Here is a 24,220-nt window from a genome sequence, read left to right on the forward strand (position 1 = left end):
AAGCATTTAACAGACTGGTTTGCAGAACAGTGTTGTCATCTGTTTACTTCCTTGCTACAACCTATTACAGGAAAACACATCGATGAAAAATAAATCAGACTTACAGGTTGTGGCCCGTAAACAGCTTCTGTTTGTAAATCCAGCTTTCAGGTCAAGCCGTTGTGCATATCCTGTATTGAACTCGCGAACATTGTGAAAGTTTTCCTCCGTGAAATGTGCTGCGGGAGGGAGCCCCGCGCGCGTCGTGCATTCACACACTGGCCGCGTTTGTCTCACGCAGCTGACGTTGTGCAAATCCGGTGTTGAACTCGCGAACATTGTGAAAGTTTCCCTCCGTGAGATGTGCTGCGGGAGCCCCGCACGTGCCTGTTCCCTTCTGTCTCATACACACGTGCATATAACATGTTGTATGTTAAACGCTCTGCAACGCACCCCTGTCCCTATGAAGGCTGAACAAAGCAAGTACCCCAGACCTGCAATCCGGATGAATATAACAGCGTTTCCTCGGCATCGCGGCAACAACACTCCAGCCTAACTATACCACAACAGCGCCGCGATACAAAATGGCGCCCCCGACCCCCCTATTTAATATTCTCGGAGGAGGGGTTTATGTAAATATTGAGCCTGGTGATGTCACCAACCCTGGAGGAATGTGTGTAGTCGCCTACTGGCCGTTTGCTGTAGTTCTTAGAAATGGATTTCTTTAAAAGCAAATATCTCCCTTTGCTTTAAACTTTGAACGTTGTAACTTTGCAGATGTTGTTTATGCTAAAGCAGCAACATTACACGCTAGCTAAAGTTAGAATAGTGAAATCGTGGTTTACCACCCCTTTAAGCACTTTGAAGACTATTCATATTATTATAAAGCACCTTGAAATGAAGGGTAACATATGTCTGAGTCAAAGCCAAATGAAAAATCGAAATATCCGCTGTTATGGAATCACTGATCTAGCCCATGCAAATGAAGTATGAAGGATATGATGTTGATTATTACAATACAGTTTGCTCAGAAGACTGAATCACTGAAAAACATTGGTTGCCAGACTAAAGACAATGCCATACGCTCAAAAACAAACAACAACTGTGAACCTGCTAATCGTAAGAAACGTTTTAAAAAAAAAAGAGAAAGATCTCATAGCCTAAAGTGAGTTTGACTGAGAGCAGAGGATTGGAATGAAAATCTCTGATCCATCATTTTCTGTCTGTCACACACATGTGCTGTCCTAGCAATGCTGTGTGTGTGCGTGTGTGTGTTACAGTCAAGCATACCTCATAATCAAAGCCTCCATTAGGAAATCCATCTCATCCTGCTCAGAACAGATTTCTGGAAGAGTCTGTAAGAAGGATGAAGAGAGAGAAAACACAGAATCAATTAAGATAAACCAGAAACCACTTTCAAAGGCAAAGGCAGATCTGGGAACACTCACCTTTATAGCAACCTGCATGGCTGTGTTTTCTCCATTCATACCCAAAACCTGTCCTTCATACACTTCCCCAAAAGCACCGTGTCCCAACGCCCTATAGTCAAAGATTCCAGACAGATATTACTCACATGTGTAAATATGGAATACATTTCCAGTACATTTAATCAAAGAATTTTAAAGGAATATTATGGATTGAATATGATTGTTCCATACTGCAGACTTTTAGTCCAAGTGCAAAACTGTCAGCACATTTTGTGTTTTTTTATGTACACCAGTCAACATTATTTTTTGCTATTATACATGTCAGATATGCTTTCAACAGAACTCAACTTGTATTTAACAATACTATTTTAACCAATGCAACATGTGGCTAGTTGCATAAACAGCCGCTATGTCTCTTACTAAAGCTGGAGCCACACTAAAAGATTTTTAAAATCTTATAAGATTTTCAAAATGTGAGAGACCACAAACATGACGATAAGAAATCATAGATTTAACCATTTTGTTCCTCTAGTGTGTGGAGTGCCGCGATGTGATCAGGAAAGCACACCACACACTAACAGATTCCGTTCACAAACAATCTCACAAAATCAACATGTTGAAAATTCTTCCGAGCAGATTCAGTCACTCTTAACACACCACACACCTCACACCACAGGAAAATAAAATAAAATAATCTGAAGAACCATTAAGATAATCGGATTTTACTTAGTATTGTTGGAAGGGGAGAAATCTGCCCAAAATTATCCCCTAATTATCTTTTAGTGTGTACCCAGCATAACTAGTCTGACTAACTAGCAGTTAGCCAAGGGGTAATCAGTCTTACTTTTCCCAGTTCAAATTAGACAAATCTACGTTTTTATGTAACTTACTTAAAAAGTTATGAACAGTCTTAAAGAAAGAAATTAGATGACTAATTTATAAGACTAGTCTTAGCAGTTTATGCAACCGACCGTGTTATATTTTACATTTTTGCACAAATTTTGGCTGGAATGTGTGTCATTTTGTAGAATGGATGCAAATGTGATAAAACATGTTAAATGGAGTTGAGAGCAATACATTCTTCTTGGTGTTTGAATATAAACAAGTAGGCCGAACTATTTAAAAAACAAACAGGAGCAGATTCTGTGCTCTGTGCCTGGTAGTTTCCAGATACCAGCCTTGAGCTTGAGCCACCTTAACCTTCTTAAAGGGAGAGTTCACCCAAAAATGAAAATGATCCCATGATTCACTCACCCTCAAGCCATCCTAGGTGTGTATGACATTCTTCTTTCAGACGAATACGATCAGCGTTATATAAAAAAAATGTCCAGACTAATCCAAGCATTATAATGGCAGTGAATGGCAGCCCAAAATTTGAAGCCCAAGAAAGCGCATCCATCCATTATAAAAGTAATCCACACAGCTCCGGGGATTTAATAAAGGCCTTCTGAAGCAAAGTGATGCTTTTTGTATGAAAAATATCCATATTTAACATATCTAGCTTCCGCCAGACCGCCTTCCATATTTAACTTACGAAGAAAATGTAACGCCTCTCGCAGTTCAAAACGCTTAAGCTACGCCCGACGCCATTTAAGTTTTTTTTTCTTAGGTTGAATGTGGAAAGCGGTCTGGTGGAAGCTATATATTTTACTTTAAAATGTGTTAAATATGGATATCTTTCGAACACAAACACATCTCTTCGCTTCAGAGGACCCCGCGCCTCCTCAAAAGCAGAAATTTGAAAAATAGTCCTGCACGCCCTCCTTCCTATAATGGCAGTGGATAGCGATCAGGAAGTACAAAAGTATCACGCAATGATACAGTGAGACGCGCGCCATATATAATAAGTGTTCAGGAGGCATACTATAAGGTTTTTTCGATAAATAAGCCTTTTAGCCTGGTCGCTATTCACTGCCATTATAGGAAGGAGTACGTGTAGGACTGTTTTTAACATTTCTACTTTTGAGGTCCGAAAGATCTAAGAAGATAGAAGGACATAGGGCACTGGAACAACAGCAGGGTGAGTAAAAGACGGCTTTATTCTAAGAAGATAGAAGGACATAGGGCACTGGAACAACAGCAGGGTGAGTAAAAGACGGCTTTATTTTCATTTCAGGGTGAACTATCCCTTTAATCTAGGTTCATGTTAACTTCCACATGTACCATTATATATTTTTACTTGATTCATATAAATGATAAATTAATATAAATATATATTATATTATAATTATAATATTATTTAACATTGAACAATAGTATATTTATAAATTAACTAATAAAAGCTGAAAAGTTGAATTTTAAAATATATTAAAATAAAAAAGTTAAATTTGTAATGTTTCACAACCGTATTATTTTTTTACTGTATATTTGATCATATAAATGCGGCCTTGGAGAGCATAAGAGACTTCTTTTAAAAACATAAAAAAAATCTTACAGACCCCACACATTTGAATGGTACTGTATATCTGCACAGTATAGATACCTGAGGAGGGTGATGTTCTTCCGTGGCACCTCCTTAAGCTCACTCAGTGAGGCCGCCTTGCCAGCAAAGCAGTAGTTGGGGTTGTAGTCAGTCATTATGGTGGACGAGCGAATTTTGCTAAGCTTGTACTCTGGGCTCTGCAGACGAATTCTGACCGCATGCAGGTGGTTCTTCTTACGATAATAGACTGCAAAGAGAAAAACACACAAGGAATCAGCAAAAGTGATCATGCTTTTAAGTTCTCTTTAGGAGTAAATCCACCTGCTTAATTTGCATAATTATTGGTCTCAGAGTACGATGTGGATAAGATGAAAGTGATGCATCCTAAAAGTGTCTTTCAAAAGCTTTCAGCATGATGGTAATTTTCTCAGAGAAACAACCATGTGCACTTATTTCTCCCCGTGGAATTCTATCAAGATGACAAAATTGTGCATTTTAAAGCCCCTCAGGTGAGGGTTGAAGCTCTGGGCCTGTCAGCAAGCGATCGGGCAGGGTGGACTCACCCTCAGTGGAGGCTGCCCATGTCCCCGATGCAGGTTGGTAGTCTGCTGGGGAGGGCGCTGCGTGGAGGTGAGAGGTCCCCTTTTGCCGTCGGGCTGCTGGCGCAGTGGCGCGAAGCGAAGCCGGCAGGAAGTTGACCAGGTATTAGGGGTGCGAGAGGGAAAGCCCGAGCAAAGACTACCAACCTGCATGGGGAGATCTCAGGGGAAGACACACAATTAGCATCCAGTGGAGCTCTGCTAACTAAGGACCCAGAGATCGTGCTCTGCTGTTTATATTTAAGTTTTGTGTTTTGTGTGCACGGAAAATGCCAAAAATGAAGTATCGTGTGCAAAATATACCTTTCCCCCAAAAAACATGCTTCAAATGTCTTTAGAGGTGAGTTTCACTTCTCTTTAATAATGTGTGTTATGACAAGTCTTTATTTATCTTACAAATACATATAAAACACGTCATGGCAGAGCATTGTACAGTTAGTGCACAAGTCAAACAGACAATATGTTTTTAAATCAAACATTAGGAGGACTTGATATTAAGCATAGTTATTAAAAAAATAAAGTATTTATGATGATGATAGTCCATCGCATATACATAAAGTTAGAACACTGTGACAGACTGTTGGTTTAAGGCATATCTCAATCACATTTAAAGTGTTCGGGAAATTGAGTTCACCAGACATTAAGTAGTGATTTCTAGGAATGCATATTTATTTATTTATTTATTCACATAAAAGTGATAATTTCTTCCTATTCAAACAATATAGCCTACGGTTTATATGCCAAGTTTCTGCCCATTATAATGTTTTAATGCCTGGTTTTCATTTAAGCATATACATTTTTTAATTGTAACAATACTGATATATAATATCAGCTATTATATATGTTATCATATCTGTTTATAGCCAATAACATATTCTGAGTGATTATATGTAATCAAGTAATTATCAATATAATCATCAAGATCTATTGGTGCATCCCAACTTCCCATGTCATTGCTTTTTACTTTTTATATAAATTAATCTAGAAGGACTTTGACCATTTTTTTTTCAGTATTATTTATAATACCATCAGTATTATAAATTTGAACCAATATAATTCCACAAGATGCTCACATTTATAGGGACAGTTCATTTTGGCACCCTCAATATTCCCTCACTGTCCTGTACTGAAAAATAAACCTTTTTTTAAAAGTCCTCATGAAATCAAAATCGATCTTATTTAATTTGTTAGCACACATTACAGGTCTTAGGGTGAACAATTCATCCGTGCAAGTTAATGCACTGAAAGAAATTGTTTGCCATGGTAATCTTTAATCGTAAATCTGAAAAGTGACTTCCGGTCTGGAATGGCGCTCCCTTTCCGATGACGGCAGTTTGACGGCTTGGGTTTGAAAATCCTTAAATCACTCCCCTCCAACCGTTAATCTGCTATGAGCACGAGATGGAGAGGAGGAGCGCTGAAGTAAAACCCTGCCCTATATTCAATATTCCGTTTCACTTGGAACTACGTCACAGCACTGAAATAACATCAGTTGCAACTTCTGGTTCACTGGGACTTTAAGCATAAAATGTTGTTGCAAGTACAAAAAACACACAAGTTAAATAGCAGCAATTGTAATTAAGATACTGGTCAGCACGCATTTACAGAAAAGCCCATCAGTGAGACTACAGTTAGTTTTGACTATAATTTGACTTAATTGTTTATTTACATTCATTAATATCAAAGTCCATGTTTTAAGGTTAATAGCAGTCCCTGTCTTAGTTCCCTACTCATTCCTTTAAGGGTAATTGTGCAACACTACATATAGTAGTTAGATAAAAAACAAGCAAGCAATTTGTACAAATTTTTAAAAAAGCTCAAAAGCCAAGATAACACAACCTGATTTTTTTTCCATTCATTGTGAAATTGAGTGAGTGTGAAATTAACTAAACAGCAAGAGCAACAGACAGAATGATGAGAAATAAGTGAATATATGTGGATATTGCCACAGATCTAACTGGCAGTTAGCTTTTTTTTTTCTTTGCATGGCTTAAAGCTTCTGCAATACACATGAATGTATTTGATAGTGTTTTATAAAGGGGGTGAATATTCACGTCATTCATATTATCCCGTGTACACTACGGCTCAAAAGTTTGGGGTCTGTAAGATTTTGTAATGTTTTTGAAAGGAGACTACTTTCACTACTTATCACTACTTATGCTTACAAAGGCTGCATCACTGAATACAGTAAAACACATTTTATATATATATATATATATTTGTTTCATTTGTAATTTATTCATGTGATGGCAAAGCTGAATTTTCAGCATCATTACTCCAGTCTTCAGTGTCATATACTGTAATCCTTCATAAATGTCTTACTATTATAACAGTTGTGCTGTTATACATGTCTTTACTGATGATTTTGATAAATGTAATGCCTCCTTGCTGAATAAAAGTATTAATTCTGAAAAATCTTACTGAAGCCAAACTTTTGAACAGTAGTGTATGTCACTTGTCATTATATTATTTGCGCCCTTTCCCACAGTATTAAAGTGCTATATTAAATTTGGCCACATAATTGTCAAATTTTTTTTTTCATGTCACAGTTTTGTTCATGTTACATTTTTTAAGCTGTTAAAACCCTTTTCTTTAAAGGATTTTTAATGATGAAACACTAATGCCCAGTGGCTCCAACAATTTAGGCTTTTTTGTACTTGCAAAATAATTATAGCGTAAAAAAATATATAAAAAAAAATAAGTCACTAACCTTGTTTATATATATGTATAATTTCCGCTTCCTTTCCTGTTATTATTGCTTCTACCAGGTCTAAAAGCACTGATGTTGCACTTGCCTGAATGTTCTCTTCTGGGAATTGCAATTTTACGCTAAATCTGACCTGCAACGTCACAAGGACCTAAACAAAGCATATCAGAGACGATGGAATGTTGATGGCACAGAGTTTACGCAGAACTGGAAGAATCTCTTACTGAGCATGAGGCTGGCACAGGTGAGAACGACACCCGTAACTACTGTGGACGCGATCACCGCCAGGATAAATATCAGGGATGGGGGTCCCTCTGCCAGGGAGCCCAATGGAACAACTGGAGGATGACATCATGAGTGATGAATTAGAAATATTTCAAACAAAGGCATTTATAGAGAACGTTTTAAGGGCAAATAGACACAGGCTGTTTAGGTACCTATGCAGGTGACATTGTCTGGTGCAAGAACTTGGTCGCCGTCACACATGCAGAGGATGAGTCTGGTATCTTCATTACGCTTACAGCTCTGGGTCTGACAGTGGCTACAATTCAGATACACCTCGATCTCAGCTTCCCCGTGACTCTCCATGGCTAGAACACATAAAATACATCAATACTACACAGTAACTGTGCAAAACCTTCAGTCTAGGGAGCCTTCTTGTCATTATTCTAGGGTAAAACAAGCAAGATAACTATTCGTAACCTTAGTTTAAGCAGCATTATGGCTGCCCACTGCTCTGGGTGTGTGTTCACGGTGTGTGTGTGTTCACGACTGTGTGTGTGCACTTGGATGGGTTAAATGCAGAGCACAAATTCCAAGTATGGGTCACCATACTTGGCCACACGTCACTTCACTTAAAATTAGTTTAAAGCCTCCATGAAATATATATTTTTATTTAGTTCATGTGTATGTGCTATGATACTACCTATATGATAACATACTAAAATACTGTATATTAAATAAAGTTGACAAAATAAACCAGGCATGGCATGTAACCAGGCATGGCATTTAGCCAGGCATGTAAAATTGTATGTAAATTGTAATATAAAATATTATTTCCCATTCTCTGTATTAAAATACAGTTCGCAATAAAAGATTTGGTAATACTTTATAATAGAATGAACAAAAATGATGATCACATTATATAATGCTAAACAAATTATTAGTAAATTAACTAGCAACTAATTGCCTTGATATTTTGTGTAGTTTGTAATATAGCTGTTTGTGAATATAAAAAGGTACACAAAGTTTTAAAGATCAAAGTTATTATCTCCAAAAAGAAAGAATTGATTCTGAACTGCCTGAAACGAGCTGTCAGTAATACCATTTTACTTCCTGCTTAAACCTAAATTTGTAACAAATATACATAATGCCAGCCTATAGAATTCATTAGCTGCCCACAAACAATGACATCATCGGGTGAATGTGATTTCACCCTTTACAACATGTTTCATGAATCAACATCTTTGTTGATCCTGGAACAAACCAGATCAGATTTGAGGGACAAGTTCACAGTTTATGTTTACAACAAGTATTAGATGCTTCTATATTCTACATGCTTCTATTATTTCACTCTGATTTTAGGGATAGGGTTAGGACTAGGTTTTTGGACAGACATTTTGTTCCAGGGTCAACATCATATGTTGATCCAGAAACATGTCTTACTTGGCAAAATCACGGTGACCGACACCATCATTACTGTTCATATCAATGTGTATACAAGTTCTGAGGAATTCTCTGGACCTGAAATTCAGATATGGTAATTGCCGATTCATTTCCGACGGAAGCTATAAGCGGTAGACCAATCACAACAACCCTTGATAAAACCATTTTAGACACTGTGAGAAAAGAGGTGATGCTGTAATGTATGGTAAGAGAAAATTAAAGTGCTTTTTGACCTAGGACCCTTCAAAAAGCATAATAGGGGCAGTTTAATATATTTTTATTTACTAATATTTAAGCACAATTTGTTAATGACTTAATAATGAAAGTTATCATGAAGTATTACCAAAAATCTGTGCTTGGCCTCACAAGCGATAGTCAGTCTAAATTCTGGCCCTTTAACTCCAAACACACTCGCAGTAATAAACGGTGGCGCCAACTTTAATAAGTCACACAAAGTCTTCTATTATTTACCACGAGTTACATTTTCTCAATTTCACGTTTATTATTGAATCAGTGTCTACGTGTGTGTGTGCGGCCTGTTTTCTCAGTACAGCCAACTTCTATGAGAAAAACAATCTAGTTTTACTAGTGTACTGTACAAAAAATGTAGACCTTCTCAAAATCTGATTCTGTGACTGTTTCTAGACTTTTGTAATACATTTTTTTTTATTAAAAACTAAGGGTTTATAAACTTTTATGATCTTATTTTTAAGACGCTATCATTTTTTATTTAAGATGTTATCTCGCTCTTAAAAATGCTAAATGTCTTACAGATGTAAGGGGTATGTAAACTTAATAGCACAACTGTACATCATTACAGACAATCTAGAGATTAAGGCCTGACCTGCCAGAGGTTGTAGAAATATATTTCCCATGGGGTGAATAAAAGAGACACCATGTTGTCCATCTGCTGTGATGCCATCAAAAAGGGGAGCATCACCACCTGGGCAAAAGGGACATCAAAAATAAAAATTCATTAATTACATTAGCCAATCCACTTCCTCAAAAAAGACTTTTGGGTTTTATTGGGCTGCAAATGCACGCGTGACGTTTTTACAATTGCTGTATAATAATCTTCTTTTTAAAAGAAACATCTGCCTCACAAACCAAATAATTCTTAGCAATAACTCACAACAGAACTTTGTTTCACAGTATATGTTTCAGAAGAATAAAAATTTATCTCAACAATGATTATATAACTTTACAGAACATCTGAACTAGGATCTAAACATACATACAGAGTGTAGTATAAGGGATAGAGTTTAAAATCAATAAAATACTATAATACAATATTGTCACCATTCTGTTTAGTTTTGTTCGCGGACTTTCAGTTTGTTTTCATGTTATGTTTCTTTGTTCAGTTTCCTGACACTCGTCTGTCTCCCTGGTCATTATGAGTTCATTTAGTTCAACTGTGTCTGTTTAATAATCTCGTTTGTGGTCACCATTTTAGTTGTTCCTTCTTCAGCCCTCCTTGTCTGGTCACCGTTATGTTTAGATGTGTTGTGCAGTTGCCTGTCTCACTGCCTTGAGATTGTTTGTGATTAAACTACGTTTTGAACTTGATTCATCTGTATTCGTCTTTCTACCTGCACGCACCCGTGACAAATATCAAGCAATCTGTATCATATAATAAATGTATATAACACAATTTTATATCATTTTTAAAATGATGCACACTACCATTCACAATTTAGCAAGGATGCATTAAATTGGCCAAAAGTGACAGTAAAGTAATTTATAATGGTACAATGTAAATGTATTATTTCAAATAAATATATTAAAAACAGAAAGTTACTTTAAATTGTAATAATATTTCACATTATTACTGTATTTAGTGTATTTTTGAACAAATAAATGCTGTCTTTTTGAGCCTAAGAGACTTGATTCAAAAACAATTTTGAAAAGTAGTGTGTAAAAATTATTTGAAATGAAAACAACAAAAGGCTGATAGCTTGCTGTGGCCTTAGCCAGAAAAGAGTAACTCCAGGGTTGAATTACATCATTTTGTTTGTATGGTTGTGAGTGCAATTGCAAGTGTTTTTAATCTAACATTCACCTCTGTATCCTCCACCACCCCCTCCAGCGGTGCAAGCACCCCCTCCTCCCCCAAACCCCCCAAATGTAGCCCATTTCAGCGCTGACAGAGCCTCAGGACAGGATGAGCCTCCTTGACCCCCTTCAACAAGAGATTTCCCTGCCCAGGGAAGCGAGGATGAGTCGCTCCATCCACCTCCTCCACCTAAATACACACACAGAGACAAACACACACACACACTATAGAACTGCTTGTTTATTCAGTGCGACGCATGTTAGTCAAAAGATGTTCCACAGAGAAGTATGCAGATACTGTTATTCATTGTCTGCTCTTTTACTTTGTTTGCAAATAAATGTCTATAAAGTGAGAGCCCAGAACTGCTTTCATAAGACAATTCACTGACATCCGTCATAACTTATAGGATTGCCACAAGATAATGTGATCCCGATGGCTAAACTGAAACAGCAGTATCGTATTGTTGAGGGGAAAAAAGATGGTTAGTAGCTAATGGAATAAAAGAGCCCATAAAACATTCATAAATGTGGGATTAGCTGGAAATTGCTGGAATAATACTTGCCCTTCATCCAAATCTAAACCACAGAGTAATTGTTAGCATTCAAAGAAAGAAGCAATTTTAATATAAAATCACAGTAAATAAGCAGTTGCTGAAAGAAGCCACTGACCTTAATGCTGAACATATGGACAAAATATTGGGACATACCTCTCTATTCCTGAATTCAGGGGTTTCAATCAGACTCTATTTCCACAGGTGTATAAAGTCAACCACCTAGCTATACATTTACAAATATTTGTGTGTGGTAATTTCATCCCTGCTATTGAAAGTTAAAGAGTTTAGGAACAGCAGCAAATCAGCCACAAAGCAGTAGACCATGATCAGCTAATTCCATAGTTGAAGAGTTCCTAACCTCCACTGGCATTAATATCAGCACAAATTACAGGAACTTCATGGAATGGGCAGATGCATGCAAGCCTCACATCACCAAGTACAATGCCACGCATCAGATTGAGTGATGTAAAGCACACCGCCACTAGACTATGGAGCAGTGGAAATGTGACAAATCACATTTCTCTGTTTGGCAGTCTGATGGGCTAGTCTGGGTTTGGCGGATGCCAAATTTAATGAGTTTGGTGTGAAAGAACTTGACTGGCCCACACAGAGCCCTTACCTCAACCCCATCTACAGTAGGTATAATAAAGAATCACCCCCTTTAAAATAATATATTTTTTTACTTTGCAGCCAGAAATGAAGACAGACACAGTTTGTTTTATTCAGCTGTATTTACTCAGTGCAACTTATAACATCCAAGTGAAAGATATAACATCAACATGTCAGAAAAAAAACAGTTGGAAAAATAATCAGCCACCTCCTAAAAATGACTTTTAAACCTAATTAGGAGTAGCTTATCATTTTCTCAGTAGCACAAATCCATTTGACTTTCAACTGTGATCAGCAGTGGTCATTTTGATTGGCTCAGCATGAAAACAGCTATTCCTGGAGCATTTCAGTCCTTGGTTGATACAGTTTACGTGCAGGCAATGAGCTCAGAGACGAGGATAGCCAGGAGAACAGGAACTTTTAATATAAAACTCAAGAACACAACGGACACGTACAACATAAACGAGAACCGACAAACACTGAGGGCAAACTGAGGGTTTAAATATACAGAGCAAATGAGGATAACGAGGTGCAGGTGGTGGACAAGGCACAGGTGACAGACATGACTAATTAACCAAACAGAGTAATAGAAACTTAATCAAAACACACAAGACAGGACATACATGTAACATATCGCCCCCTCCCGGAAAGACACATCCTCGCGCCGTAGAGATGAGACAAGGAGGAAGAGGGCATGGCCGAGACAGGCTGAGTGAAGGTGTAGGAGCCACGGGCTTCAGACATCCAGGTATCATCCCAGCGGGTCCGAAGGGTAGCCGTGCCACTGAGAGGAGGCTGAGGTGAAGCTGAGGGACTGATGGGAGGTAGCGATGACTGGATTGTAGGAGTGGCTGCGGGCTGAAGAGGAGACTGACGAACACAGACAGGAATTTGGTCAATGATGGCAGTCTGTAGAGGTGGTGGGAGAGGGAGGCTGGGTGGGGTTAACAAGACTGAAGAAGATTCTGACGAGATGAGGGGGCACAGGAAATCGGTCTCTCCACACAAACTGTCCAAAATGTCCATAATGTCCAAGCAGTACTCACTCTCAGGGTGGGCAGGGCTCGCTACCATTCCCTCGAACTCCCTCGGCGATGGAAGGGTCAGTCGGCTCACCCACCTGGTCAGACGGGTTCCCCTCAGGCTTGGGTGAGATGTCTGGCTCAATCGCTCCTTCTGGTGTGGGCTCTGACATCACGCCCGAGGTCTTCTCTCCGTCTGCGGTGGGCACATCCTGCCATTCCTCGCAGAGAGTTGGTACTGGGCTGGGTCCTGGATCGGGAGTGAGGCTGGCAGCATCAACGACGGTGAACGGTGAGTTGCAGGATGCCAGCACCCACTCCACATATGTAGAAAAGCTCCCTCCAGGAACCTCCCCGGACAACTGTGCACGTGTGGCGGCGTTGAGTCCGACATGCAGGAACGAGCACAGGCAATAATCCAGGAAGGTGGTCTGATGGGCAAGATCCAAAAATTCTTCTAAATGTCTCTCGAGGGAGCTTTCTCCCTGCTCAAGGAACATGAGTCTGACCGCTGAAGGGCCATGGTGCACGCAGGGGTGAAAACGGAAAACAAAACACTGAACACGAAAACAGAAAAGAAGCGCCTACAAACACGTCACTATACGTTGTTTTCTTTTCGGTAAACTTAATCAAAACACACAAGACATAAATGTAACATTGGTAGTGCAACTGAAGAAAACAATCAATTATGGGAGGCAAGGCATTGTCAAAAGATCTCCGGGATAAAGTTGTGGACAGGCACAAGTCAGGAGGCCACATGCAGTCACGACTGAGCTTTGCCAAAACGCACATTGAAGATTCTGAGGCCACATGGAAAAAGGTGTTATGGTCAGATGAGACTAAAATTGAATTATTTGGCTTCAACGCCAAACGATATGTCTGGCGGAAATCCAATACAGCTCACCATCCAAATAACACCATTCCTACAGTAAAGCATGGGGATGGTAATATCATGTTATGGGGTTGTTTCTCTGCAGCAGGGACTGGAGCATTTGTCAGGATAGAAGGAAAAATGGATGGGGCAAAATACCATCAAATTCTTGAGGAAAATCTCCTGCCCTCTGCCAGAAAGTTGTCAATGGGAAGAAGGTTTACCTTCCAACATGACAATGACCCAAAGCACACAGCAAAACTGACCACACAGTGGTTAAAGGAGAAAAAGGTGAATGTCCTTGAATGGCCTAGTCAGAGCCCAGACTTAAACCCCATTGGAAATCTGTGGAATGACTTAAATGCTGCAGTCCACAAACGGTCACCATTAAATTGAACTGAACTTGAGCAGTTCTGCAAAGAAGAGTGGTCAAATATTGCAAAGTCTAGATATGCAAAGTTAGCAGAGACATATCCTAACAGACTAAAGGCAGTAAATAAAGCAAAAGGTGGTTCAACACAATACTGACACAAGGGGGTTATCCTTTTTCAAACTCAGTGATTCTGTTTTAAAATTTTTGGTGTTACTTCTTTCACGTGGATGTTATATCTTTCACAAAGTAAATACGGCTGGATGAAAAAAAAAAAAACGATGTCTGTCTTCATTTCAGGCTGCAAAGCAACAAAATGTGATTATTTTAAAGTGGGGTGATTTTTTCTCTACCCACTGTAACACTTGAACTAGAACAGAGATTGCAATCCAGGCTTCTCGTCCAACATTAGTGCCCGACCTCACAAATGCTCTACTGGATGAATGGGTAAAAATTCCCATAGAAACACTCCAAAATCTTGTGGAAAGCCTTCCCAGGCGAGTGAAAGCTGTTATACTGTAGCTTCATAGGGGGGACCAACTCCATATAAATGTCTATGTATTTAGATTACAATGTCATTACAGTCTCTGTTGGTGTAATGGTCAGGTGTCCCAATACATTTGTCCATATATATTTATATATATATATAGCCTCTATATATATATATATATATATATATGTGTATAGTCAATAGCAGAACAATGTTATGTCCAGAATATTTTTTCATTCAAGAAATACTGCTGTGAGCTGTGCTGTAAAAAATAAAGTACCTGCTGCTCCAGATTTGCCATTGATCCCAGAAGCGGAGGTGTCATTCTCATATTGTTCCAGGAAAATCGGGTCCAGGCTGCTTTCAGGGTCCTCCAGGTAGGCCTTTCCTCCCCCGCCTGCAGCAATCAACAAAGGCACTGGTTCCCCGTTCTCCATCTGCTCCCGGGCATCCCAAAAAAAACAACATCAGAGTTACTTTTCATCAAAGTAAAAAAGAAAAAGCCAGACAGGCCCTCATTTACATCTGTGTTCCAATTCAGATGACTCCAAATTATTTCAGGATGTCTCAAAAATGCTTGTCTAGACAGGCACTATCAGACGACGACTGCTGTCCACATGGCTCCCCTTAAGGGTACTCACAAGGCTGTGATGGATGTTTTTAAAGATGTGTTAGAGACAAGAAAATTGGAAGAAAAGAAAGATCTTACCCGATATATGTATGTGGCTCCCCCACCACCACCTCCGCCCCCCGCCCACTTCAAGGCCGAACCATCACTGTCAAAACCATCTTCAATCACAGAAGACTCGCCCAGACAGATTTTATGGGTTAGGAGGTTCCTCTGTACATATGTGAAGACAAAACATAAATGTAGACAGAAAGCTATACATAAATATATCGGGAAAAAAAACAATGGCCAAGTTTCACTCACTCCTGGACAGGCATCTTCTCCTTGGTGACCAATTAGGATGTAGAGGATGTCCCCTTTCTCCAGTGGGAAGATAGCTGAGATGATGACACCATGTGAACGCTTGTTATGGTTCTTTGCTCCTTTACCTCCTGCGGCTCCATAGGCTGAAATCCTGGAAAATTAGGATGTTTCCTCAGTATTCCCAATGCACTAAATTAACAGAGGACACACCTGCTATCTCTAAAAACTAATACACATAAAGAGAAACAGAAAATAATTTAAAATGAACCTTAAAAAGAAGAACGTTTGAGAACAGATGAACTATGGTCTAATAATACTGTATGAAAATGGGAAATTTTTACATTTTACAAGACAGCATGCGTATTTGAAATCAATTATTTTAATACTGATTATTTTTAACAGCATCAATCATAACCATATTGCTTTTAATGCTAAATAGAATCATTCTTATTTAGAAATAAGTAAATTGTTATTGCTAATTTAACAATAGTAAATCTACAAATCATAAGTAAATCTACACATCATACTTGAGGGTCCTTGGCATCACAAAGTTGAGCTAAAATATGCTATTAATATACAAGTATTATATTAAGTGATTAAGCCATAAGTGGGCCCAAAATCATCACCATTATCCCTGTGAATATAAACGCTATAATTTTAATAACATAGCCTACAACTTAAGCTGAGCTAATCCTAAAGTGTAAAAGCAAATACTTTCATTCCCTCACATCACTAAGGAAGATAAAACTTCCTGTCTGAAGGCAAATATAATATTTTGTTATTAAAGCCAGTGAGTGCTTAGGGCACCAAAACAAAAGGGTACAATATAAAATAATTCAGTTTACGAATGAGGGATAGCCTGGGTTGGATCTCTATATTTCAGTCTGGCACCCTGAATGCAATAGCATCACAACAACATAGTGTCGTATAAGTTCATCTGATAGTTATCTGCCATATTTCCTGTCTCCTGCATCTCGTCTCCTGCATCTCCTCTCCTGCACGCCCTTCTTTCACAGACAGTTTTGGAGTTGTTTTTAATGAGCTCCCATGACTAGCCTCTATAATCACTGTAAATCAGTTCAAAGGCTTGACTACACAGGGGCCAGATTAAGTGGAGAACAGGAAGAGATTTATTTGTGCCTACAGCCAGTGAGTCATGCCACTTGCTGCCTTTGTAAGAAAAGTGAATGAAACAGGGAAAAATAGAGAAACAAGAAGAGAGGAAGACTGAAAAAAAAACTGTTCACACCTGGTATTAACATCTGCTTAAATGCATCTACCTGCATTCATTTGGATTTTGAGGGGAGATTCTCTTATTTTAAGACCACATAGCTCATGTTGACAAAGCAAAAAACAGTTTAAATGAGCGGCAACAAAATTTTGGCCACACAAATATTTGAATTTTATGCATTTTGGATGTTTTTCACTAGCAAAGGATGATCACCACCAGACTTCTTAACTAGGTAAACCAGTAAGACGTATTTGATCAAACTGCTTCTCCAGAAAGACCAATGCTAGTAGTACCTGTACAGTACCTGTTTTTGAACCCAAGATAGAATCCAGCTTCTGAACTTACTTGTATATGTTGGTAGCTGGGGCCCTCCACATCTGAACCCCTCTGAGAGGGCCATCCTTCCCCACCACCACACTGACATTGGTGTTGCGGTAGGCACTGTCACATTGTGCTTGAGTCGGTCCTAGAGGTCCGCTTGCTCCACAGGAAGTAAACCACCATGTTATAAGGGATGCCTCTGAAAATAAAAGACACTGCTTTCTTTTTTCATATTTTTACAATAAAGACATTTAAAATGTTACAAAAGATTTCTAATTCAAATAAATGCAGTTGTTTTAAACATTCTATTCAACAAAGAATCTGGAAAAAAGGTTTTTATAAAATATTAGGCAGCACAACTGTTTTCAACATTGCATCTTGTGACATTATGACGTTATGATGCTGAAAATTCAGCTTTGCCATCACAGGAATAAATTACATATTTGTATTATTTTATTATGTTATTTTTAATGGAATAATATTTCACAATATTTCTGTTTTTATTTTTGATCAAATAATTGCAGCCTTGGTGAGCATAAGAGACTTATTAATTTTTTTTTTTTTAAATGTATGGTAGAGTATTTGTATAATACAGTATGCAGGAGAAAGACTGTACCTGAAGCTGAGGGTTCTGGGAGAGGGCTGGAGGAGTCTAAATTATGCAGTAGTCCTTGTCCAAGAAGCAGTTCATTTAGTTCTTATAAACCAGATGTGGAAAGAGAACAGAGAACAAAAAGAGGAAGACAAATGAAAGTGCGAGATGTTAGACTCAATAAAATTGTTGGTTGACAATACCAGCATTGTATTGGTGTCACAAACGGTGGCTGAAATAAACGCACAACAAACTAACAGTCTTTAATCATAATAATAATTCAAAAGGTTAACATGCAGGAGAATCACAAAGAGTAATGATATCAACAACCACTTAAACTGAAACGAGACCAGACAAGGAAACCGAGGGCTAACACAGGTGTTAACTAATTAAGAACCATGGAAATTGAGGGTATGTTTATACGACAATGATGCACTAAAAACAGACGACAGCGTTGTCAAAACAATCCCCGTTCACATGGATCTGCGAAAATGACTAAAAGTCTGTATTATGCATGTCAGGCCAGTAGTTGGCGATGTCGCTTTGTCAAGAAACACCCCGAACATGTAACATGCATGCGCATGACATCACCGTTTTCACAGATTCGCATTTTTGTTGTTTAAATGGAGATGGTATTGCTTTCAAAACCTTGCACTACAAAATGCGTTTTCAAAAGCTTGTGTTTTCAGGCCCCCAAAACGCCCCAAACTCACAAATACGGCAGGCAAAACTGGAACGGAACACAAAAAACTAAACTAAACTAAACTAAAACAGGCTACACGTGACAATTGGTTGCTGCTTTCCGAAATAGTCTGAAGATATAACCATCTTCACTAGTTTATCAAGCAAGACTTCCTTGGTCAACCATCTCCACTTGGACAATAATGCTTGTTGTTGAACAAGGCTATGTTAGTCTATCAGAAAGACAGGCACTAAACCAGCGCATACAGGAATGTCCATGCTGGTCCAGGCTGGTTTGGTCCATGAGTGGACATTCATGCTTGCCCAAATGATATAATGGGGGATGAGAGAGGCATCAGAAAATGTAGGAAGCCAGATTTGCACTTCCCTTACCTACAGCATGTGTAGCAACAACTAAGCCACAGCACTTGCATTTTTCTATTTATATTATTTTTCTTTCTCCTATATTTCAGAATAACTAAAATACAAATCAATAAAAAGAGAATTCCAAGACCTCCAAAGTCCATGTCCTTGGCTTTTATTGGGTTAGATAGGGTGGAGAATGAAGGTGATGAGTGAACACAGACCGTGACAGTGGCAACATGACAGAAAGAACAGAAAGAGGAGGAATAAATAGAAAGCTAAATATGATATTTATTGAGCAGATGGCTCAGGAATTTCTCCAAATCACAGATTATAGAAAACAAAGTTAACAAGGATAGTAAATCTCGTCTTTCACGAGTCTTGAACGTCAATTACCAGTCCCATCAATTCCTGCGGTCAACCGTAGCACGGATTCTGAGTATATAGTCAGAAAAGCAGAAAGACTATCGTTGCCATTTTTACAACATTTGCCGATTGCAAAATAAGAGAGCGAATAGGGAGGTCGTCTTATCACTTCTCCCATCCTTCGAAATCAATCAAGCAGAGTCTACATCAACCCCGTTATGAGAACCATCTCCCACTGCTAACTGGAGACAGCGGTTAGACATCATGTGCGCGCATCACATCTTAAATCACGTCTTACTAAATACTACATTTTTGAACACGCCTTATCGTTGAATGGTTGGACGCAATCATGAGTGTAAAACTGTGGTCAATAAACTTGTGTGCACGCTGTATATGTGTGAGGCAGAAAGGTTACCTGTGTCAAAACAAGCTGCACTTAATGAAATGTCATCGAGTGCAATGTCAGCCTTAGAGCCAGAAGTCCAGAAAGCCTGCACTTTAAGATGGAAGCTGTGCTCAAAACAAATGAAAAAATATTTTAGAATATGAAAGGTCAAATCAGAGTTGTCAATGTAAATCTAGACATATAAAACAAATAAAACAAAATAACCAGAGTAAAGTTCAACAATTCCTCGTTTACATCACTCTAATCAGGGCAAGACTTTTGTATCATAGACAGCACCATATTTCATCTCTAGTTAAAAGCTCATTCATTTTAACATTTCTATCTGAACATCATTGACAAATCAGAACAGTTCGGAGGTTATTTTAGCTCATTTTTGTCATGACATAATAGTGATGTGTGGTTTTATATTATGTTGGACATTAAATGGAGTTAATGAGGGATTTATAGGGTCCACAAGTAAGATGACCCCCCCTCCCCCCACCACTACCAACAATTATTTATTAGTTTAACTTATTAAATATTATACTCTTGCGCTGCATTTACATTACATGGCTCAAGTGACCCAATTCCATTTTTTTCCCCTCATTTGGCACAGATCGGATATGACCCACGAACGTGTAAGCAAATGGATTCCGATATTGGCTGGTTTCAGGCCTCATTCATATGTGGAAATAAATCTTATATGAATCGGATACGTGTCTGTTTGTGCCTGCCATATAAGCAGACAGATTAGACATTCCCGTCAATGTGAGTCGCCTGTCACAAAAAAAGCGGCAGTGGCGAATTACGTCAAATCTGGACACCAACCGCGATCACATGACTCTTTTCAATGGCCCAATGGAGGACTAAGCCTCAACCCAATGTTTTGCTGACCTTTAAATATTGTGCAGAAAGCAAAATCTTGTATTATCATTTCATCTGCATCCATTGGAAATCACACCCTTTTTACTTCCTTTTCAGCATAGCTTTTCCAGGTCAGTACATCTAGCTTGGGTTATTTTGCCAAGTGTATAGTATAAATGCAGATATCGGATATGGGTCACCTCTAAAAGAAAATGTAAGCTGGTCGTCAAAAAAATAAATAAATAGATAGATATAGTCAACAAATCGGAATTGGGCATCAAGACCTGCAATGTAAATGCAGCCCTTTGGCAGGGATTTTGTTAATTGATTTGTGAGGAATCCCCAAACTTTTTCGGCAGCTTTGACCAAAAATATTTTAATTGAAGTATACCACCTGAAATTAAGTTGGGTGCATCTAATCATCTCACCTATTTAAGATCTTTGTAATCGGCAGAGTGATCTCTTGCCAAGCGTCCTTCCAGTGTCCGGATCTCTCCCACATCAGCGTAGCTGCTGAGATTCCGTTCTCCAGAACAGACAGCAACACCGTTCCATTGAAGTCCCCATACAGGTACAAAGAGAACTGCAACTGCAAAGAAACCCTCAGCAGTTGAGCAAATCAAGTGTAATATAGAAACTTTGGCTGCATGTAAGATAACTCTGTGTAAGCTCTTTGTAGATATCCAGTACAGAAGTGTCCCAATTTTTCATGGACAATTAACTTGAAATCTGCCAACAAAGCAAAGTCTCAGAAACCAAATATTGCGTCACAGTACAAAACCATTTTATGTGAATAGTCAAACATAACTACCACTCAATTTTATTTTATTTTAAAAGACATTAATACTTTTATTCAGCAAGGATGCATTAAATTGATGTGACAGAAAAGACATTCAAATTAATGTTTGTCTATTCTTAGAAGAATCTTGAAAAAAATCATCATGGTTTCCACAAAAGCAAAACTGTTATCAACAAGAAAGTTTGCATATCTGAATGATTTCTGAAGGATCATGTGACACTGAAGACTGGAGTAATGGCTGCTAAAAAATGATAAATTAAGTACATTTTCAAATATATTTCAAACTATAGTTATTTTATATTGTTATTATTATTTATTTATTGTTAGCTTGGGTAATTACAAATCTGATACCATGCCGGTTCGACAGGGAGTTCCTCAGGGTTCAGTACTGGGTCCAATTTTATTTAACATTTACATGCTTCCACTTGGGCAGATGGTCTTGGGTATCACTGCTATGCGGATGATATGCAGATTTACATCACCACTAGTCCTGATGTCCATTGCTCATTAATAGCTTTGCGTAGTTGTCTAGCAGAGATCAGTATCTGGATGCAGAATTACTTCCTGAAGCTGAACGGCTCCAAAACTGAATTGATGCAGATTGGTACACTGGCGGCTACTCGTAAGGCCGAGCAGATCAGTTTGATTGCTGATTCCAGCACGGTAATCCCCACTTCACAGGTGCGAAATCTTGGTGTCATTTTTGATCCACAGTTAACATTTGAAGCACACATAAAACACATCTCTAAAGCTGCATTTTACCATCTGAGAAACATTGCTCGACTTAGACCTTTTCTCTCTTTTGCAGACACAGAAAGGCTTATACATGACTTCATTACAACTAGGTTAGATTACTGTAATGCCTTGTTCTCTGGCCTTCCAGCTACTCAGTATATTCAAAATTCTGCCGCTCGTGTGCTCACTCGTACTTCTCCTCGTGAACACATTACATCGGTTCTTTCACAATTGCACTGGCTTCCCATTCATGCAAGAATCGATTTTAAAATTCATATTTTAACATTCAAGGCACTTCATGGGACTGCACCAGTATTTTTGTGATCATCACGCTCTCTTCGCTCTGCTAACTCTATTTTACTTCATCAGCCTTCACGTAAGCTAAAGACCATGGGGGAAAGAGCCTTTTCATACAAAGCCCCCAAGCTATGGAATGTGCTTCCTCTTCCCATCAGAAATGCACCAATGTAGAGTCTTTTAAAAAGTTTATTAAGACGCATTTATTTAAGACTGTTTTTCTTTAATTAATTGTTGTATTGCTCTGGTTGTTTCTGTTCTATTTTACTTTAGCCCTCTGGGTTTAAGAAAAGTGCATTATAAATATAATAATTATTATAGCATTTCACAATATTACCGTTTTTACTGTATCAAATAATTGCAGCCTTGGTGAGCAAAACAGACTTCTTTTAAAAATCGTATGACCCCAAACTTTTGAAAGGTAGTGTAAGTCTAAAACATTAGAACATAACACAAGTCTTGTCCTAATTGTGATTATGTAATGTGAGTTTGAGATCATTATCTAACTATTTTAAGTAAATATTTTAACATTTCTTTGTTGTTCACTCACTTAGCCTTAATATTCCTCACAAATCTTTGACTGTCAGCATTAACTTACCTGACAGTCCTGATTGGATATAGTTGAAGGGAGAGCTGGGCTTTGAACCAACGGCTCACTTTCATCACCATCACCTCTGACCTTCAAGAAAAGGAAGTGCCCTGAGGCGAGAAAGGATCAGTACTCTATTGAGTGCTCAGATTTGATGTGCAACAGCCTATAAAACAAAAGCTTAATAGGCAGGGCTGAAAAGCCTCTTCAGAATGGGCATTTAAACACAGTGCTGACAATTTTATAACACACACACACACACACACACGTTTTTCTGGGTGCATTTCAGTTTAACAAGTTGGAATACAACTAGCCAGTAATAAACTGGATTTGGACACCTATACTGTGGATTTAAGATTCAGTCTTGCATCATTCTACAAATACATCACTCTAAGCTACATAATACAGCCTATTCTCCTCCAGCCTGTAAATCATTACAGACTCCTTGTAAAGATATCATGTTAAAATCACAGATGCCATTAACTCATCATGAAAATAGTTCTCCTTTTTTGGATTTTGGATTCTCATGCCATGAAAAATCCCATTGGTGACATTCATAACTAAAAGGATTGTCTGTCTTGGAACAAATGTGAACAGACATTTAAAAGATGGTCTTTTTATACACATGGGTCTCCTGTATGTCCCTGTCTCAAAGCTGTTGTATTAATGTAGTGAGAATAGTTTTGGTCAATGCGCAAACATGGAAACCAAATGATCTAAACTCAGTCCAACACTCTCCATTGACTTTGTATTGCGTGAAGCGGCCTCCTTGTCATTTTTGACTTGTAACAAAAAACAGAACAATTTCTAAAAGCTGATATGCGACAAGGTGTACCACTGGGTTTTTCGTTCTGTGTTGTTTAGCTTGCTTGCTGTACACCTTTTCACATATCAGCTTTTAGACATTGTTCTGTTTTTTGTTATAAGTCATAAATGACAAGGAGGCAGCCTCACGCAATGCAAAGTCAATGGAGAGCGTTGGATTGCCAAAAATTACAAATTACCGTATAGACCCGAGGAGAAGCTCATAGGCAATATTTTACTGTCTATGAGGCAATCGGGGGGACGTGGAGGCATCAAAAGTTGCTCCTGCTCACCCTCTCTGTCTCTGCAAGATTCGGTGATTCAGATTTCACTTTGCACAACTACTAGAAGACTTGCCACTGTCGGACAGGCTGATCACGTCACATCTACGTCGTCAAGCTCAGTCTGAGGCTGCGCAGTACGCTTAGCCATCAGGAAGTGAGTGCTTCTATCTGACTTCAACTATCTCCGTTGAAGTCTATGGAGTCGCTCTGT

General features: G+C 38.5%; 1 protein-coding gene across 1 annotated transcript in view; it reads right to left on the bottom strand.

Annotated features, from left to right (window-relative positions):
* ltk (leukocyte receptor tyrosine kinase) overlaps positions 1-24,220 on the bottom strand; it is a 64,798-nt gene that overhangs the window by 10,499 nt on the left and 30,079 nt on the right. The window contains exons 8-22 of the mRNA XM_079832640.1: positions 22,931-23,031; positions 20,930-21,090; positions 19,668-19,762; positions 17,867-17,947; positions 17,275-17,449; positions 15,699-15,849; positions 15,477-15,608; positions 15,048-15,204; positions 10,859-11,041; positions 9,644-9,742; positions 7,572-7,724; positions 7,359-7,472; positions 3,889-4,075; positions 1,428-1,518; positions 1,270-1,334 (exon numbers count right to left, since the gene is read on the bottom strand). Of these exons, the coding sequence (XP_079688766.1) occupies positions 1,270-1,334; positions 1,428-1,518; positions 3,889-4,075; positions 7,359-7,472; positions 7,572-7,724; positions 9,644-9,742; positions 10,859-11,041; positions 15,048-15,204; positions 15,477-15,608; positions 15,699-15,849; positions 17,275-17,449; positions 17,867-17,947; positions 19,668-19,762; positions 20,930-21,090; positions 22,931-23,031 (1,945 nt within the window). The remainder of the gene's footprint in view (positions 1-1,269; positions 1,335-1,427; positions 1,519-3,888; positions 4,076-7,358; positions 7,473-7,571; positions 7,725-9,643; positions 9,743-10,858; positions 11,042-15,047; positions 15,205-15,476; positions 15,609-15,698; positions 15,850-17,274; positions 17,450-17,866; positions 17,948-19,667; positions 19,763-20,929; positions 21,091-22,930; positions 23,032-24,220) is intronic.

Source organism: Gobio gobio (assembly GCF_949357685.1).
Source record: "Gobio gobio genome assembly, chromosome: 13".
Taxonomy (NCBI): domain Eukaryota; kingdom Metazoa; phylum Chordata; class Actinopteri; order Cypriniformes; family Gobionidae; genus Gobio; species Gobio gobio.